The sequence below is a fragment of the Melospiza georgiana genome, chromosome 3 (genome assembly GCF_028018845.1).
Source record: "Melospiza georgiana isolate bMelGeo1 chromosome 3, bMelGeo1.pri, whole genome shotgun sequence".
NCBI classification, from domain to species: Eukaryota; Metazoa; Chordata; class Aves; order Passeriformes; family Passerellidae; genus Melospiza; species Melospiza georgiana.
The window spans coordinates 54,784,172-54,804,901 of NC_080432.1; the positions used below are offsets into that span (position 1 = coordinate 54,784,172).

The 20,730-nt window shown below is 42.7% G+C and overlaps 1 protein-coding gene across 12 annotated transcripts in view; it reads right to left on the reverse strand.

The window, feature by feature from the left end:
• Window positions 1–1,200: 1,200 nt before the first annotated feature.
• The window catches only part of TRIM67 (tripartite motif containing 67), a 40,045-nt gene continuing 20,515 nt past the window's right edge, over window positions 1,201–20,730 (reverse strand). For 4 of the 12 annotated variants that reach the window (XM_058021605.1, XM_058021604.1, XM_058021602.1 and 1 more), the window contains 5 exons: window positions 19,759–19,904; window positions 16,821–16,959; window positions 15,551–15,854; window positions 8,196–8,358; window positions 1,201–7,128 (listed from right to left, as the gene is read on the reverse strand). In XM_058021605.1, coding sequence (XP_057877588.1) covers window positions 7,063–7,128; window positions 8,196–8,358; window positions 15,551–15,854; window positions 16,821–16,959; window positions 19,759–19,904 — 818 coding nt within the window. In that variant the 3' untranslated portion in view covers window positions 1,201–7,062. Of the gene's footprint in view, window positions 7,129–8,195; window positions 8,359–15,550; window positions 15,855–16,158; window positions 16,186–16,637; window positions 16,960–19,758; window positions 19,917–20,730 lie in introns of all 12 variants that reach the window. The other 8 variants (XM_058021609.1, XM_058021607.1, XM_058021606.1 and 5 more) reach the window with 5 other exon arrangements.

Genomic DNA, 20,730 nt, shown 5'->3' on the forward strand with positions numbered 1-20,730 from the left:
CTTGCCAAGCTTGCAGCACCATTGGAGCTGCCCCTCCCAGGATGGGAAAGTGTTCTGGGATAGGGAGAGCCACACTGTGGACAGGGATGCTTTCTGGCACACGGCTTCCCCCACACCTTCCACCTTCCTTTGCTCTGCCAGCACTGAGAGCACCAAGAGGAGGGAGAGGGCTTGGGGGGATCAAGTGCCAGAGAGCAAGCAGAAAGAAGGGAGTGTTTCTGGACCCATGTAGGAACAGAAGGGGTGTGCAGAGTTTGGTTGCTAAATGCTGTTATCACATTTCCTAATTGCATAATTTGATTTCTTACTCAGTATTGGTTGCAGATTCAAACTAGAATTAAGATTCCTGTCTGGTTACAGACTTAATGACTTATTTGACATTAGGGAAATGTCAAATCACAATGGCGTGTGAAGGTGTAACCACTAAGAATTTAGTACAGAGCATCAAGACTTGTTGAGGCAACAGCTGTTGCTTTGGATGTTGTAAGATAACCTGTATTTTACAATTCATGGTTAATCCTTGAGCTTAGTTTTTACTGCTCACTTCGTGATAAAGTTTTGTTCATCTCACTTGGCATATAATGTGGGACTTCATATGTTCTCCATCAGCTTTGGTAAGTTAAAATGTTCACTTTCCACCTCCACAGCTCCCAAAAGCTACTTGGGAGTGAAACTTAGTCAGAATGGAGTGTAACTTTTGCAGTTGAGCTTGTAAGATCTGTAAAAAGTTGAAAAAAAATCAGTTCTTAAATTAAAAAGTTGAAAACTGAAATGCCAAGTCAAGAGTGGAATGTGAAAGCTTTTGGGGAAAATGAAAAGTTTATTTGAAGTTTTGCACTTTCACACTTAATGTGTGTATGCATTATGAAAGGCTTCTGTTACATGGAGATAGCTTTGCTTTTTCATATCATGTCTCCAAGTTGTTTTGAGGTGTTCTGTAAGCAACATGAGCCAGAGCTAGCAGAGCAGTGCTGACAAAGGGAGGTGTTCCAGGCCACTGAATCAGGGTATGTCTGAAGGTGAGGCACAGATGGTTGGTTGCTCCAAGGAAGGACACTCTTGGCTTTCTCCATTAACTGGATTATTCTTGACTGTAAGTAACAAAGCAGTATCAACAGTAGGAGATAGGCATGCAAACTGTATGAATGCCTCATCTACATAATGATAATTTGTAAAAATAAATAGGGTACTGATGCTGGATTTGTTGGCAATGTTATAAGAATTTATTTATAAACTGTAAAACAGCATAAACTTATATGTCAGGTTTTCCAAAAGGGTAATAACAGTAATAATACACAAAATTTTAGTTGGACCAAAAGACAAAAAGCAGTTTGTTTCTAATTCAAAAAATACAAACATTTGCTACAGGTACAAAATTATAAAAAATTTGTATTTTCCTCTTGATCTGGTGACAGACGCATATAGCAGAGATGTATATTTCACCAGCTCCAAATTCATATAAGCTATGGGAAATGATAGTCAAGAAAAGAAATGTTGTAGTTAAGAAAACTTAGAAACAACTTCTTGTCTTCCATTTAACTGGAATTGAACACCGTTTTCTTTTTCCTTTGCAGTTTTTTAGTTGCCAACATTTAAATTAGTGTTACTCATGCTTCATATAACAATCAGAAATAACAGCAGGTTTACCTCATGCATTTATTTTTAATATTCATCACATAATGTCTTCTCACCATGCTACCTAGGAAGGTTAGTGTTTTTATTGACAACATTTAAGGGAGGTGGAGGATAAAGGAATGCAATCAGGATCCAGGAATATTTCTATCTACTGCTTCACAAGAAAATGTTAGAAATTCTCCAATTAGCATAAAAATAATTTTTTAATTAATTCTGCTTGGAACTGTTTGCAATAACACAGGTAACAAAAAGGTCATTTAACAAAGGGGAAATGCTGCTGAGTGCCTCGGTCAGTGAAACACACATCTGTCTCCTGTATTGTGCAATGATGCAGGAGCCCCACACATCTAGTCTCTTGGGTTTGCATATGGGCTTCTTTCTGCACCTGGGAAGACCAAGTGTGTCCTATTAATGATGGATTTGTGCTTCAGGCTGCTGCTCCACCAGGCTGTGTGCGTGCAGCATTCAGTAGAGCTGGGCAGAGGAACCACCAGAAATGTTGTCAGTAAAAACTAGAAGCAGCTCACTTTTTTTCCCTAAAAAAAATAATAATAAAAGGACTCTCCATCTTTGCCTGGTAATTTTCAGTGACAAGTGCCCTTTACATTTGCATTGTGGTTGATCTGTAATTATAATCTCCCTTCCAAAGTTGATCTGGCCAAGATGCTTGGTGTTTTCATATTACCTTGCCTGGTTCAAAATTGAATTCTTGGTTTTGCTATTTAAAGCAGAATGCTGCAAAGCTAGTAAAGCCTGAGATAAGGTCTAACAACTCTCCTTCCTCATCTTTCTGTTTGTGACCAAAGGATGTACCAGATGGCACCAGAATGCTGCTGTTCCCAGGTTGTGGAATTTTGTGTCCCTTTTCACAGGGACAGATGATGTGAATTGTGGTCCATAAATGCACTACCTCTTGTTGGCAGTTGCAAACACAGTGGTTTTCATACAGTGGTGGTGGCAGCTTAGCCTTAATCTCATCTCTCTTACCTTAAGAAATATTGTCATGTAAGTAAACAACAACAACAAAACAAGCTGCGTCTCACATTTCTTCTTGCTCTAGAACAACTGGGAAACCAGAGTGTGGGGTGGTCTCTGTCATCTTTACTAACTGTGCTTTGAAGGAAAAAAGTAAAATCAAAAACAACTTACACAGCACTACCACAGAACTCTATCACCAGCCAAGAACAAACTACAGCAATACACTATCATGGCATTATTTACAACATGATGGAACATTATGCATATAATAAATTACATTTAATACTTTTTCCTCTTAAACTCTGATAAACGTAAGCTCGTGCTTATTTTTTTTGTTCAGTCCAATATATTTTCCTCTGTGTATCTTAAGTGCATAGGCAAGTATAGGAGGTGACAGTGCTGTTTGCCCATCTTTTCTATGTTTTTAGAAGTCAAATTACTTTCCAAATTTGTAATACATCACAGTATATTACTGTCCTCACTGCGATTTATTTTACAGCACATACCTTTCCACAGCAGAAGGAGCAAGGGATTGTCAGCTACATGTGTGCTTATATTGACATTAAGTCTTACTAAGAGATCTTGTGAGCTCTTTTCAAGTTGATGAGGGAAAAGGAGGAAGTGGAATTTGTATAGCATTGCATGCCTTGGGAAGTCTGACAGTGCTCCTGAACTTAATAGAAATTGGCAGAGGAAAGAGCCAGGAAGAAGGTTTACAAAGGGCTAAGGTTGGGGCTCCCAGGGGTAGGTGAAAACTGAGAGTCCTTTGTTGCTCTGCAGGACAGAAAGTTCAACTGCGGTATTTACTTTGCAGCTGTTCAGAGGTTCCATACTGGTGTGTGCAGAAGTCAAGCTTTCTTTTGTTAATAAGGGGAGGGCCTGTCTGTGCTTTTGGGTTTTTTTAAATGTTAAGTCAATTTACAGCTACCTTATGTAGGCTCTGTACCATAGTGGATGGGATTTATCCCAGTGCAAGAGGCTTTGCTCTCCTGCTTATAAGAAGCAACCTGGCCTCCAGGAGCTGAAGAGTCCCATGACAGGCAGCTTTGGGTGAGCTTGGAGCCCCAGAGAGCTGCAGAAATACTCTGAGGGAACAAAAGGAAGAAGAGCACACAAAGTGGTCCCTTTGGGTATCTATTCCAGTCTTCTGTGCTCTGGGTTCTCCCTGAGCAGTCAGCAACGCAGTTTCTACAGGGACTAAATGCTGGCTCCCTCCCAAAGAAAGGATTTGGAGGAAACAAAAACTGGCATAAGAGGTACTATAGATGAAGAATGTGCAAACTGCTGGGTTTGTAATGAGATGGACCTTGGGGAAGATGCCTGCAGAGAAGGAAACTACCTTCAGCCTGAGCAGAGCAATGGGAGTGCCCCACCTCTCCCTGCTGCTGTTCAGATGGCCCCTGCAAGCTCTGCATAAATATTAATGTGTGAGTTGTTAGTTTCCTAGAGTAATTTTAACCACTTAAGCATTATTTCTGTTACTCAAACTAGGAAAATGCATCCAGCTGAAGTCACAGGAGTGCACTCTATGAGGATAACAGGTTTATTGCTACAGGCCATGCCAAATGTGAGTCCTTGATTGTGTACACAACCAACACATGCAAATGCTTTGTTTAGTTCTTTACCTAAGGTAAAGTAGTCTTACTAATGCAGGTAGCCTACTTCTAACTGTATTCCTTTTAACTTATTTGCATTTCTGCTAGGTTAAAAGGAGACTATAATGGTAGCTACCCTACTTTTGTGAATGTTGGAATGCATAGAGGGTAAAAACTGAGCTTCTCTACTCACTGTTCCTACCTACTGTCCATATATTCATTAGAAATCAACAACATGTCACTCAATTGTTCTCCCCAAGATATAATACACCAGGAACCAACACCAAAGCAACTATGAAAACGAAAACTGAGTACTGCAAACACTTCTAAAACCCATTCAGAATTAATTTTAAACATCTGGCAATGGTTGAAGATTGGAAAGATGTAAATTCATTTGAGTTTCCTTTACAGAAGTTGGGAGTAAAGACAAAGGTTCTGTCTCAGAAGAAACAATGCCCTGTCTTTTTGAATACAAGTGAAAGTGGAGTGCCTTCCATATTAAAATTATCACAGGATGTTTCCCCATATAAAAACTATGTGCAATTTATGTACAATATTCCCATACACTACTCCGACTGGCAATACTCAAAGCCAATGCTATGATTACAACTGTTATGTTCATTGAAGAGCACACTCAAGAGGAAATTTGGGGTCTGGTAGCGTTCTAGCTGAGGTAGGTGAAAACAGACCTGCTAATTAGAAAATCTTGCATGAGTTCGTATGGTATTAAATGAAACCGAAGATTATAACACAGTTGGTCTCTGATATTCTTTACAAAACCAAGATAAGCATAGCACAGTTATTCCATTGTCTACAAGTTTACTAATACAATCCGTTCCAGACTTTAAAGGAAGTGCTGTTGCTTCCTCACTTAAAAGCATATGTTATTATTTTTCCATTGTTGGTTTTATTTCCTGTTTCAGTCTTGACGTTGCTGAAGGTGCGTTGCTGTCCTGCAGGAGAGGTGGGCTACAGGATGCTTGGTTGGCTACAGGCAGCAGGATGGCAGACTGCTTTGTGTCTGTGCAATAGCCCAGCTCTGTTCTGGGCTCCCTTTCCCTTCCCACAGTGGCTGTGAGGTGGGATGATCCATGGGAGATTCTGGCTGTTTGCCACAGGGAAGCCTTGCCATCACTCAGCACTACCTGAGTGACGTGCTCCAGACAGAAAGCAGAAGGGGGCCTGCAGCAGGATATCTGGGGGCTGGCAGGATGCCTGAAGGCAGGCCTGGGCTGTTTGTCCTGTGGCTGTGCTTTAATGCAAGGCAGTAAGCTGGATTTTGGTTGGAATATTTGTTTTCAGGTTTAATAATTACACGCCTGATAATATGTGTGTGCGTATACGTATGCTTGAAGAGGAAAATTTGTATAAGCAGCAGGATTTTAAAAAAGGAAATAGTACATTGATAGGATGTGAAAGTTTATGCTCTTCTTGTTTGATAGCACCACATTTCTGTAGGGTGAGAGTGACAAGAGTCCAAGATGTAATGGGCTCACCAAGCCTGCTGCATCTCGTCCTCACGCATTGCCACTATACACACACACACACACACTTGCACATGTTAACTGGGTTCAGGGGAAACGAAGCACACAGGCAAACCAGTGCTTGGTTTTCTGACAACTGCATGCAGGTGACAGTGCCATGGCTGTGAGAAAAGATCACTGTCAGTCAGACTCCAGTTGTCACGGGCAGCACCTGAAATGGCTGCTTGTTTTTGTGGGACATGCCAGGCACAGGTCAAGTCTTGCAAAAGATTTATGTCCCAATCCAGAAAAATTCTTAGGGATGGGTTTTGCATTACTGCTATTAATCTCTCTCAAGTGTTTCATTAGGATCAAGACTTTAATTAGCTCACAGTAATCTACTAGAAAATTAAGGCTTCAGATCTCAAAGCTACATTGGAACTACAGCTGCACAGGTTTTATTAGGATCAAGGCTGGAAAGCATCATTTCTCAATGTGGGAGACTTTGCATGTGCCATATTTAAATAAATTTTATATCATTTCAGTTCAAAGGAATCTCCCATGCACTGTTTTTTAAGAGTTGTGCTGATAACCACAACCAGATCTTCTGTAAGTGTCTCCATAGTCATGCCTAAATAACAAACACTAAAATGCATCAACGATGTTTTTCTTTCAACTTTTTGTACCTGAATTCTGCATGTATCCTGGTGTTAGCTAAAATGAACCCAGCTATTTCATGGCAGCATTTGGGAACCAATCTTGTTCTCATTGCAGATAAGTTCTGCCACTGAATTCTAAGGGGACATTATCCTATAACTCACTGCAGTCTAGAGCCAGAAGGAATAATCCATGATCATTTGAGCCCCTGAAAGGAATTGACAACCAGGAATTCTTGAGCATAAAACCTCCACTTCAGCTGTCAAAACATATGCTTTCTTTATTTAAGGACTTCAGGTGGCAAGGGAATCCAGTTATCTACTGGTAAACTGCTCCAACATCCACTGTCCTTCAACCTCACCCATTTTTTCCAGCATCCTTAACATTTAAGCACAAATCCAGCCATGAGAGAGAAAATACACTCATTTAACCTTTTGCTTTACAGACGTGTTTGTGTGTGTGTGTGCACATGAGTGTACATATGTATGCAATGCAGAGTAGATATGTTCAAGGTACCCATCTGCAGTTGAGTGCCAGTCCAGTGGATGTGCTTGTTATGGCTGTTAAATTGAAAATGGAGTGGCCTAGCTCTAACCAGCCGATTACTCGGTGAGCAGCATGCTGCACAGTGTTTGAAGTCAGGGAAGAGGATGCTTTTTTACTGACTTACTGAAAAGTGCCAAAACACACTGAGAAAGCTTGCAGAATCCAGCACAGTGTCAGATGGGGCTTCGTTAGTTGTTGGGCAGCTTGGGCTGTTTTACAGATTGTGGCACCTCCAGTCCTGTGTGCAGGGTCACCTGCACAAAGAAGAAATAACATTAGATTCAAAGCTGAGACATCCTCAGCAAAGAGCATCTGTGAAGGCAAAGTGCAGGCAAATGACATGGAAAGGTCTGCAGGACTGCAGGTCCAAGTTTAAATCAAGACTATTAATGGAGATGATATCTAGTCTTAGAAATGAACAAGTTTCCTTCCTCCTTCCCTCCTGAATAATTTGGGACCGAGAAGCCAGGTGTCTGTATCTTTTCCCAAATCTAGCCACCAGTTGTAGGTATCCAGAAGGTAGGAAGGTAGGTAGGTAGGTGGGTAGGTAGGTAGGCAGGTAGGTAGGTAGGTAGGTAGGTAGATAGGTAGGTAGGTAAGTAGGTAGGTAGAAGGTTGATGGGATGTCTGCATGAGGGATCCCAAGTGCTTCAGGACTGAGGTCACGCAGTGGAGCCCATGGACATGATGAGTGTTCCACTCTGGCTGTCCTGGTCCTGCCTGACCTCAGCTGACCTCCCTCAGTCCTCAGGCTCCTGGGTGTTTCCCCAGGTTCTCTCTCATACCACACCTGGTTTCTAGCCATAAGCAGTGGTCTTGAAGTAAAAATGCATTATTGTTATAGACAGTTTCTCCAAGAGGAAAACCTCTTGTACACAGAGCGCAAGAATGATGTGCTGACTGATATGCTCTGTTGTGCCAATTCTCTGACTTATGTTGCCTTTGCTCTCCTTACCACTGTGCTGTTCACACTTCAGTCATTTGCCAATGTTAATTATCTCCAAACATGAGATCTAGGAGGAATTAAGATAGTTTTTAGTCAAACTGGCAGGGGAGAACTTTAGAGACACTGCTTTCCAAGTGGAGCATCACAGGAAAATCAGAGCAGGAGTTAGTGCATGCAGGTACTTTCACTTGCTTTACAGCATTACTCTTCACATTGGTCAGGCAAGGCAGAAAGTCAAATGTGGTCCAAAGAGTGTGAGTAGCCTAGATGTAAGCCTGAGACGGAATAGAGCCCCTGTCTGTACTGACTACCCACAGATGATGCTATCAGCCCCTTTAGTTGGAAAGGGCAGGTGTGGCTGGACTGCAGATTTACCTGGACATTTCGATTGAGGCTCAGTGCAGGCATGAAGACGCCCTCGATGTTTTCAAACGCTGGAGGCCCCTGCTGCTGCCCATTGATGTAAAAGGTCAGGTTGTGCTTGTTCAGATCCAGCAGCACACCAACAGTGGCACCTTTAGAAACTCCTCCTTCAGTCCTAAGGTACAAAGGGCACATTGTTGGTGAAGGCAGAGCACACTGTGCTGCTCTCTAAGGACAAGCCTGCCTTACCAAGCCAAGGGAGCGTGGAGCAGCACAGGGAAATGATTATCCCTGAGGCATTTGGTGATGACTGATCCACACCTTTATCTGAAGCATACATGGCACATCCATGGGAGCTTAATGAAGGGATCCTAAACAGAAATAGATCCCCTTCTCCTGCAACTGCAATTTAAGAGGTGAAAATGGGGTCCAGAGCTAACAGCTAATGACAAACTGGGAGGTGAGCCAGGGGAGTCCTGGAGACACATCACCTCTGAGTATCCCTGTTACAGTGAAGTGATGCATGGCAGGAAATGAAAAAGCAGAAAGCTGTTTTGCTAGGTGTTCATTTCTAATCAATGTGCCTGCTAACAGCTCCAGAGAGAGACTTTAAGTTCAACTACTCACCTTGGCATGCTCTAGGGGAACCCAGACTCCCAGAGCCCAGGGATACAACAGGGGTACAACAGACAGTGGTTTGGGGAGGAAGGGAAGCTGGGACTGGTTAGGCCTAAGTGTAGCTTCTGATTGCCAAGGTGCTCAGCTATAGGACTGGGAGCTGTCTCGAGTGCGCAGGCCCAGTTACTAATACCAGTGCTAATTGGTTGTGTCAGGAGCAGCTGCTGAGAGCTCCTGCAGTGTCAGAGCTTGCCAGGACACACTCAGCCAGCCATTACACGCCTGAGCGATTTGACGTTAATGCACTTTGACTTGGGGGTTAGTCAAACTCAGTATTACTTTAAAGGACACTGAGCAAAAATACCCACTAGATAGGGCAGATTGGCCACAGGCACTGCCATCCTGCGGATATCATGGGGCTCTGCAATGGATTTACAGCCTGACACCATTTGTCCAGGGTAAATCAGATTTCAAATAATTTGCAGTAGGAAAGGAAGCAGCTGTCTTGTGTCCCATGCACTTGCCTCAGGCACACAACATTCACAAGATTAACGGTATTTTATCGTAAAATTTATCACAATAGGTAGGCAAAACATAAAAAAAATTAAAAAGGAGGGGGGACTGGAATATGATTAGGAAGAATGTAGCACAGGGTAAGAAATTTTCCTCTTGTCCACTAGGTGTCACAAACTGTTTTGCTTTAGACTAAATGCGGCACGTGGCACTTCATCTGAAGGCAGATTATAGAAAACTGTTCTGACTTCTCCATTTAAAGGTCTTCAAACAATAATAGTATAGCTAAGAATCATGGATTGACTCTGAGAGGTTTTAGATGTGGAAATTGACTGTTCTCAGATGCCTTTGATTTGATTTCTGGTCCTAAAAGCATTAATAAGTTTCTCGCTGAGATCTTCTCCAAAACCGCAAAATAAATTATTTTCCATCAAAACTTAAGATGCTTACCTACCATGAGTATCTCACTATATAGACTGTTTTTATCAAAAGCCCTCAATCATAAAACTATGAGATTGTGGGAAGCAACAGTACTATGATTTGGAGCTATTTACAAGTAGATGACATTTTTTTTTCTCTGTTTAGGAACAGCTTTGCACGTAGGACACCATATTTTATATCCTGCTTAAAATGGATTTTATTGCATCCTTTTAAACGACATAGATTCTCTTAGGGAAACAGAACCAGAAACTTCATTTTTTTGAGATTATGATGTTCTTTCCTATATGACAAGCTAATTTGTTTCTCGTGGGCTGATTAGCTGTGTGCTGCACAGTGACATTGAGTGACCCCTCTGCAGCCCCCGGGGACAGCCCCACTGAGGAGGTGACAGATTCTGCCTGCAGATTCCAGCCAGGCAAGGGCAGGACCCAGCTGAGGCCCCTGCACAAGCCACAGGGGTGGCAGAGCACAAGGATGGGAACCTTCTCCCTTTATTCCTGCCCCAAGTTCTGCAGGAATTCAGCAGGTGGATTGTCCCATTCCTACTCCATCACCTCCCCACAGTGAGAAAGTGGCTCTGGCAGGATTTAGGGAGGACAGAGTCAGGCAGGAGCTCTTCACCACACTGCTACAAAGGAGGCTGGACTTCTGCTGGGGCTGAACAGCTGCTCTTGCTCTGCATCCCATGCTTCCCTGGGAACAGTACTTTGAGGACTCTAGCACTTTTTGGACTATTTTCCTGGTTCCTTTCTCTAGGAAGAGAGCTGGGGGAGTCTGTTTTATGAGAAAACTTCTGCTATACATTTCCTCTCTCTTATGTGCACCATTTAGACAGCATTACAGGATAATTTTTCTAATAAATGCTTTTGTTTTGGTAAAAAAGCCAAATAGCTCAAGAGACTCAAAGTGATGTTGCTCCCTCCTGGTACACCTCTGTGGCACCACGTAAAAAACCTGCTCCTTTGCTGCAATGCATTTTTAAACTGCTTAATGACACTTATACCACACAACCCCAATAACCTTCCATGTAAAAGGAAAATACAACTTTTTTGTTGCATTTACTCCCTTAATAAATACTTAGTATTTATTAAAGGGCAATCCAGTTTAGGAGATAGATAACACTGTTTCATTTTTTCAAGTAAATCATTTGAACATTTTGATTTCTGTGTGCAACACTAAGTCCTGGGGCAGAAGTGCTGTGCAGAAGCCTGGAAGGTCAGAGTATAGAAAGGGGAATTTGGCTGCCATGAAAAATGCAGTTGCCTGTGGCAGTAGAGGCTGTTATTCCAAGAGGCTTTCAGTAACAGCTTGGACAATGTGCAGAATATGATTGCATGAACTGGCATGAGGAATTAAGAGTAGTTTCACTATTATTTAAAAATAAATATTAACAATTTATGAACAATTTAATAAACTGAATAATTAATTAAACTCTCCATTACAATACTTTAAGTGTTGGCTTTACAGCATCTTAAAAACTTTATGATATCTATTGACAATTATATCATTTTTCATTCAGTTGTAGCATTTTTGTGTGATGAAAAAACCTGCCCTTAAGATATCTGAAGAGACTCTCCTGATTGCAAGGGACTTTAAAGACTAAAATGCAAATACTCTAGATTTCAACTTTCTGTAGTTTTTCAGTATAAAATATTTATTTCAAGGAGATTTACATCTCCTTCTTTCCATAGACATGTAGTGGCTGGAGTATTGCCTGTAGCACCTGGTAGTCCTGCTCTTGGGAACTTTGCCAAGGAGCAGATCTATGGCATTGAATGTCAGTGCCTCTTGTTAATGGGCATCCAGCACCTCTCAGAACAGTTTGGATTGGAGGGGACCTTTAAAGGTCATCTAGTCCAATCCCCATCCAAAAAACAGGGACATCTTCAATTAGGTCGAGCTGCTCAGAAGCTCACTCAATCTGACCTTGAATGTTTTTAGGGATGGGGCATCCACAACATCTCTGAGCAACCAGTTCTAGTGTTTCACCACCCTCATTTTAAAAAAGTGTCTTCCTTTAATTAGTCTGAATTTATCTTCTTTCAGTTCAAAACTATCTCGCCTTGTCCTAGAACAAGAAGCCCTGCTAAAAAGACCATCCCCATCTTTCTTATAAACCCCCTCCAAGTACTGAAGGACCACAATCAGGTCTCCCTGGAGCTTTCTCCTCTCCAGGCTGAGCATCCCCACTCCCTCAGCCTTCCTTCAAAGGAGCGATGTTCCATCCCTCTGACAATTTTTGCCCAGGACACAGTTGTCCTTCTGGGCTGCAAGTGCACACTGACAGACCATGATCAGCCCCTCAATCTCCCCAAGCCCTTCTTGGCAGGGGTGCTGTCAATCCCTTCATGCTCCATCCTTCCCTGACCCACATGCAGGATCTGCACTTTGCTTTGTTGGAGCCCATGAGGTTCCCATGGCCCCACTTCTTGAATGTGTCCAGGTCCATCTGGGTGGAATCTTGTCCCTCAGGTGTGCCAACCACAGCACTCAGCTTGGTGACCTTGCTGAGGGTGCACTTGATCCCGCTCTCTATGACACTGATGGAGACAATAAACAGACCTGGCCCCAGTATGGACCCCTGAGGGTCACTTGTCACTTGTCACCAGCCTCCATCTGAACATCTAGCTGCTGACCACTACCCTCTGGATGTGACTATCCAACCAATTCCTTATCCATCAGACATCCATCAAATCCATGTGTCTCCAATTTGGAGAGAAGGATTTTGTGGGGGACCATATCAAGGGCCTTACAGAAGTGCAGATGGATGTTGCCCATAGCTCTTCCCTTGTCCCCTGCTGTAGTCACTCCATCATAAAGGACTTGCCCTTAGTAAAGCCGTGCTCACTGTCTTCAATTACCTCCCTGTCCTCCATGTGCCTTAGCATAGCTTCTGGAAGAATCTGTTCCATGATTTTCCCAGACTCAGCTTTCTGGGAACAGCAAGACTTAAAGGTACCTCCGAAACCAATATCTCTGTCCTAACATATTTTCTCAACCAATTTCCTCAGCCTGTTCTCAAAAGGAACCCTCTGTTTCTGGATGCATTATAATCTCCTGTTCCTGCCCCTTCCAGCATTACAGAAGTCGTGCTAGATCCAATTTTGCATGCTGTGAGTGAAAGGAACAGAAAATGTTACAGGTCACACAAATTAGTCTTTCAAGCTCTATCTCAGGTTATCCTTGAAACTAGTCACTTATTAATTACCCTAATTTATTCTCATGAAGATTAGGAAACAAGAAACTATTACTAAGGTGTAGCTTTCATCATAACAACATCCCAGAGGCTAAAAGTTGACACTGAATTTGCTTTGGATTGTGATGCTGTGCTGTCACACAGATGCACTCGTGTCCAGTGGGGAAAAACAAACAGGCAGCAATAACTGTTTCCACAAGACTATTACAGCTAATGAGTTAAAAAACTGACCTAGTTGACTGTCACAGTTAAAAATATAATGCCTAGACCTAATTTCATTGAAGCGCATGTGATTTCATAAGACTGCATGCCCTTTGCGAGTGTACTTCCCTTGAACAGATATTCCATGGGTCTATCCATGCCTTGAACATGCCTTTTGTGTTTTATCAGGTAAAAACTGGGAAACTATCATCAACAGAAAGCACTTTGTTCTCTTGATTAAGCAGGATGATTGGAAACGCTAAGTGTTTCCATTGCTTGTGCTTCCCAGAAAAAAGCTTTTGCTTAGCTTGTGTGCTGCTTGCCGGGAGGAGCATGCCGAGGACCAAATCCATAAAATAGGTTTCTGGGACAGTGGTGCACAGAATGGTTGCCAGCTTTTTTCCAGAAAACATAAGCTGTTCCACAGAGCATTAAAATTAATACAGCTTAACATTACTTCCGCCCTGAATTGAATCAAGATGTTAAAGGGACAGAGAACTTTTTGGTCTATTTATTATACTGGTGTTATTTTACTCTGTAATGTCTTAGAACATGATCTAAGGCTTTTGGACCCATGGAGAACAATCCAAGTGACTTCAGACAGCTTTTGATCCAGCTACAAGGTCCTTCCACCTGTCTGTAATGGACTGCAAAATCAAACCATGTTTCAAACAGAAATTTTCAGCAATTGCAGTGTACTTACTTAAAGCACGGGTATGCTATAGAGTACAAATGACAATGCAGTGGGAGACATTACAATCAACCTTAGGACACAGTGCATGTTGACACAATCTTATCGCTTCAAGGAGATACCTGCATTTCAGTGTTTTAAAAATCACTGTAAAACTTTGTTTTAATCATTTGGTGTAACAGAAAAAACACCTGAGACAGTGAGAGTCTGGTGGGACAGTCAGTAGAAAACTAAACAGAAGTTGATTCCAGCTCTGCCACAGCCCTGCTACATATCCTTAGTCAGTCACTTTACTCATACATCAATTTCCCATTGTGATAGAACAGGTATATGAATACACCATATTCCAAAATAAGCACGTGAGTTCAGATCCTTTTCAGAGATTTTCTCAAGGGTCTCAGTACCCAGTTGACCTTCAGCTAAGGCTGACCCTCTCATGGGACACAGAAAGAGAGCAGTGCAGTTCTGCTCTGATACCTTCAAGCAAAGCTACCATGTGTCCCCTGCACAGTCTGGCATCACTTCAATGAAACAGAAGCCAGCACTAGGCAGAAGTAACTATCCTGAGCACTGAAAGTCATGCAACCGTGTCAGCACAACACAGGATCTGTGCTGACAGTTGTTCTCTCTGTGTGATCCATCCCTGAGGTACCTGCAGCTAGAACATGTCTCTCCACTGCTCAGTTGCATTGACAACACAGAGCCTCTGAGTGGTGGGACAGAGAGGCTTGGTAACAGTGGCTTGGGGACATCCTGAAATCCTCCTCTGTCTAAGCTGGTTGTACTAGCTGAGGTGCTTTCCAAAGCTCTTCAGTACAATGAAAGCTGTCACTCAGCCCTCAGTGCCAAACAGTCCCAGCTCTGCCTCAGTGTGACCTACAGCAAAACCCTTAATAGCTGTCAGAACTGGAGACAAACACCTGCAGCCTAATTTTGTACAATCTGCAGCCAAGATTCCTCCTAATGAAGAGGATCAACCACCTTTGTCCCTCCAGCAATGACAGAAGTCCTGCATCCCATCGTGCTGTGCCCCTGCCTGCTGATGTGGGTGGGACACGCAATAATGGGTTTAAATCCCAGCAGGGGGCATTTAGGCAAAATCTCAGGGAAAAACTGATAACTGTGAGGATAACAAACACGACACAGACTGTTAAGGTGCAACCACTGTCACTAGTGATTTTTAAGAAGGCATAAAATGAGTACATTTAGCCAGGAGCTGGACTAGATGGCTTCCTGAGACACCTGCCTCGGATGCAGTGTCACGGACATATTTTATGAAAAATCCTTTCATTAGGATCTTTTCTCCTGAGAAGCTGAGAGGCCTCAGAAACGAAATGTAAACAATAATTATCTGCTGCTGCGGAATGCAACGGGTGCATCTTTGATTTGTCTCATATGGTAGCTTTTAATTAATGGCAAATCACAGTCCAGATGTCTCGGACTCTCTGGTCAGTCACAAGATTTTATTAAAATTCTTTTCCCTTCCTTGCTAGACTTCTGATGAAATCCTTTCTTCTATTCTTTTAGTATAGTTCTAGCATATAATTTTCTTTTAATATCATATATATAATAAAATAATAAATCAGCCTTTTGAAACGTGGAGTCAAGATTCTCATCTCTTCCCTCATCCTGGGACCCCGGCGAACACCACCACAATGCAGGGCACAGGAAATGTCTGCAAGGAGAAAAGCCCCAGGCAGCACTCACCGGTTGGTGTGGGAGTTGCAGTGCATGAACCAGCTGCGGTTGTTGTCCACATACATGGCCCAGGCCTTGTCGTCCTTGCCCAGCATCATGTCCTTGACCACGTTAATCCTGGCGATGCCGAAGGCCGGGTCCGGGTGGTTGTCGTAGCGGTCCACGTGCAGCTCCCAGTAATGCACGCCCTTGGAGAAGGCGGCGGTGCCCAGCACCACGCGGTCATCGTAGCTGTTGCAGGTGGCAGTCTGGTTGTCATTGGACAGCACTATGTCTCTGTGGGCTGAGGAGGGGTCAAAGGTGAACCACGCCACTGCGGAACGGGACAAGGAAAGGCAGGGTTAGATCAGGAGGGGCTGTGTCCATGTGTTGTCTGTTCAACTCAAGTAAGAAGGATAAAATTCTGCCTTTGTAAAGACCCCACTGTACTCTGAGGTAATAAAGACCATCTTTCCTTGTTACTGTAGGCAGCTACACAAGATTAATCTGAGCTGGAACCCTGCTGCTCTTCAGCTCAGAAGTGCTTTACATCATTTGTGCTTGTTCCCCTGAAATTTAGCTGCTAAGGGTAGTGACATTCTGTCCACACACAGAAACAAGAGAGTCACTGAGGAGACAAAGGCTGCTCCATGACACGGAAACTGCTCATGTCAGTGAATTGGTTCAGGATCGCCCTCAATGGAAATGGAGATTAGCTGCGTCCATGCTGGTTTGGATTGACTTCACCAGTTTTTCAAAGTGAAGGGTTTTTTTAAGGAAAGGGAAAAAAGGCCCCAAAAGCTCTTAAAATATAAATATTTTATACTGGCCTATTTTGGCAACACAGCATAAAAGTGGAAGTGATAATAGCATGCACTTCTCAATTCATTACAATATCATTAATGAAGATGAACTTCCCGTAATGTCCATATGGATGTCAAGCATAATTACAGAGGAACAAGCATGAGTTCCCATCTCTGTATTATCAAACCTTGCAGGGAAATTGAAGCAGTAGTGAAGAAAAAGGCAAATCCCAAAGATGTATGTAGAAAGGGAGACAGAGTGGAACAAAAAATATCCCACGAGTTGCATAACTGTTTCTGTATGATAAAGAAACTCTCTTGGTTAGATCCTAGACTTCTACAGCAAGCTAAAATCACACAACTTGAAGCCTGAAGCGTTACTGATAATGGAAAATGCCAGTAGGTGTCAAATACATTAATGGGTGTAAAGGGATGAAAGTGTCCTGCCACTGAGACCTGCAGCTTTTCATTTAGAGAGTGGCAAAGGCCCAGCTCACCATCCGACGTCTGTAAAATGACCGTCTTGCTGTAAGGACCAACGCCTGAGGAGTTGAACGCTTTGACCCTGGCATTGTAAGTGCTGTTGAAATGAAGGCCATCGATGGTGCAGAGAGTCTCCTTGCCAACATATACCTCCTAAACATTCCAAAAAAAAAAAGAGAAAGAGAGAGAACGAGGGACATAGTTTAACATAGTTAAGACTTCTAAATATAAGCAAAAAGTGAATAGCTTCTCTTTGCTTCCCAGGATGAATGAGTTATGCTGGTATAATACAAACAGCCACAGCATGGGAGACATCAAGGATGGTCAGCACTGGACAAACTAAGGTGGAGATGAAGCTGGAAGGGTAAAGCAATAAAGGGAAGCACAGAAAGATCTTCATGCTCCTCTTATCCTAAATATCTACTCCAAACCAATAATTTGGAGAGTTGTCCCAGTATCTGACACACTGTGGCCACTATTTTATGTAAGACAAAAAAAGGGGGCATTTTATAAGAATAAAAAACCCAAGAGCAGTTTTGTTCTATTGGAAAGGTTCTCTCATGCCTAGGTTAAAATACTGTTTTGAAACCTGAAAACAGATCCAGAAGAAAATTAACTCCTAAAAATTAGGATTACATTCACCACATGATGAAATGTATCTAGACAACAGAGACATCAAAAAGATCTTCAAATATTTATCATACAGCAAGTAGTTCTGTAATGTGAAATATTTCAGAGGGAGGAACATCTAGGCAGACCAGTGAAGAGGATGAGATTATGCAGGCTATGATGAACTGAAAGAAGCCTAGAAAATCCTGTCTTGGCAGCAGGTTGAAAGATAATTCCTTTCCACCTCTGATTTCTCTGGTTCTCTGAAATCTGTAGGTTTATGGTAGCAAAGGCACCAAAGTGCCTAAACCTGTCACTAGGCAAACCACTCAGATCCCAGTTCAGTCAAGACTTTAGTAATGCCCAGGAATAGTTCTGATGGTTAAGGCTCTCTCATATAAACCCAAAAGGATGTGATGAGTAAGAAAGGACATGTGTTTGTCCTCTTTGCTACTATGCTGGGTGCTACAAACAACAAAATCTCTTGGGTCCTGAGTTAGCTGGTGATCAATCATGGAGACAAAGAAGAGTTTTAATAGAATAACTTAATTTACCTCCATGTCACAAGAGATGATGACTGTGAAAAAATTTTCTATTTGTTGAACAGCTCTCATACTTTCTAACCCACTCCATGTTTACCACTGTTCAGTACTTCAGTTTATGCAGGTTAATGCTCTCTGCTTCTACAAAAATGTTCTTTAAATCCACCCATCAAATACTGATAAATTGCAGTCAACATCTTTGCTGTCAGATATAGAATTCTCCATTTAAAAGGTCAGCAAACCTTATTGAGATGGCATTGCTGAAAAGCCTGCCTTTTATATTTTAACAGGTAAAAACCAAGGATGCTTTTACCACAGCAAGCAGACCATTCACCTTAGAAGTTGTCACTTTACATTTTTAAGGATTGAGATAGTTTTGTATCTTTTTCAATCCAAAACCTTAACATGGCACTGCTGGCAGTCCTAAAACCTTTGGCAGTACCAAAACTCACCCACACAAATGAGCTTGGATACGCATCAGCCTGAAATCTTGTAATTCACAAGACATGAATACAACTTTAAAAAGTTTATCCTGGATAAACTGGATAAAAGATACTGGAATTCTAATAACTTACTCTAACTCTTCATTCATCGCACACTGATAACCCTCTTACCTACTAACATTGACCAAATTGGCAGCTCTCAGCAGCCATTCACAAAAATACCTTTTCACACTTTCAGTGTGAAAGCTCTTCAAATCCCTGTGAAATGTTACTTGGACAAAGGAACTGAGGAGACCTTCCGAAAACCACAATGCCCTCTTCAAAGCCTCTTCTAATGAGGAGTGTCCAAATGAGGCACCTTTGCTGGCTATGGGTGTAGTGGTTTGGCAGTTCCTTCAGTGGATCCATGCCAGGACATTTTCAGCTTGAGAAATCTTTAGGTTTCCTGGGAGAAGCCAGTTTGCAGCTCCCGAAGAAATGCCATCACAAGTTTTTGGCAAAATTCCCTGTTTGTGAAGAGAGCAGCTGTGCTCCACAACGATGTCCAGATGCTTTGGAGGCACCAGCCCCTAGGGAAGCACTGGGCCAGCCTGGACCTGAGCAACAGGAGCCTGAAGCCTGCCTGAGGTGGAAGGGCCACAGCTTCTAGGAGGACATGGCTGGAAGAAAGCTGATTGAATTGCTTCTCTAGTTTGTTCATCAGGATGTGTTGAAAATGTATGGGAGCCCATAAGCACTCTGCACCTGCAACCAGGAGCATCACGTTGTGGCATCAACCAGAGGATCTGGAAGGCAGCACTTGAGAAACCTTTCCATATTTATCAATTCCATCACAGCATGACAGTGGAAAAAGTTTCCACCAGCCTGGTCCCATCCATTCCCAAGGGAAAGATTTAGAAACCCTGTATTTTTATGCAGGATCATATTTTTACTCAGAAAATCAGGAGAGACGGAGTTGCATTTCTGGACCAAGAATGTCAGCTGTTGAAACAGGGTGCAATGGACAGATGAGAGTAGGGGCTTCAAAGAAATTTCTGGTTTGTGCAATGAAACACTTCCAGCTTCTCATACTCAGCAAGCTCATATGGGATTTTCTACTCCGGAATGCACTGGGCGTATCTCAAGGCCCTCTTTCCAAGAGCCCAGAGAATAACCTCAAACAAACTTCCTACCTGGGCCAGTGGTCCTTCTATTAAGCAGCATCTGCACTGCTTTCTCCACCAGCACAATGGAATTAGGGATGTTTTGACAACCCAATCTTCCCTAGCACTCTCCCCACCCTCAGACAGAAACAAATCCGTATCTGGAGGAAACTCACATACAAAGAAACACAAATAAATGCTGAATGAAATTCTCACTCGGAATTGGCCACCATCTCCATCATCAAGTTCCAAGATATAGCCCTCCACTGGGTTGTGGCTCAAAGGTGGCATCCTCCAGGCCAATGTCACACTGTTGTTCCTGGTGCAGCACTTCTCCAGCTGCAGCAATGGGACGGGTGGCACTGAAACAGGAACTGGGTACAGGTTAGTGTAACTCTGCCCTACCTCTTTAGTCTGTGCTGTGAGCACTATGGCTACTGCTCACCTCCTTCCCCTTGCAGGGGAGCCAGTGTTTGTTAGGAAGAGAGTCCATTCTCTTTCTTGAAACAAAAGGCAGTAAAATTACATAACAAAATGTTGTTGCCCAGTTAGACAAATCATTTCACTGAAATATGTAGACAGAAACATATCTGGACTTGATTGTCGTGTCTCATAAGAACTAGAGTCTAGGGAATCCATGTGTGGCTTCCTTCCCAGGAGTCACTGTCTGGAAGAATTCTTTTTCACACCAGAGCACCCACTGTCCCCAAAAGGAGGGGCAGGGGTGTCTCAGGCCATAGAGTGGAATGGCACAGGCAATGCTGCCAGGGAACCCAGTGCTTTAACAAAGAATTGGGTTGTCAGCAAGCAGAGCAGCCACTCCTCCCAGCACAGCTGAGAGACAGCCTGAACTCCACCAACAGCAGGAAAACAATTCTTCACTACAGTTGGGGGGGGGGGTTTAAAAATCTTTTTTACCACCCCTTCCTCTCCCCCTAGTTTTTCATCAAAAACACCTTGGATGTGTTATCTTTATGGCAACCATACTTAAACTGTTGAAGCAAATTGTTCTGTTTGCAAACTTTATCTAAATCATATGGTTCAGGTAGCAAAAGGAACTTCTGCATCACAGGAGACTCCTCATGGAAATTACAAATGCAAATTTTTCTACCAATATGCCTTTTCAGTGACTTGCTCAGAAGAAACACCAAGAGACTGTTTGCCAGACCAGCATCTTAAAAATAAAAA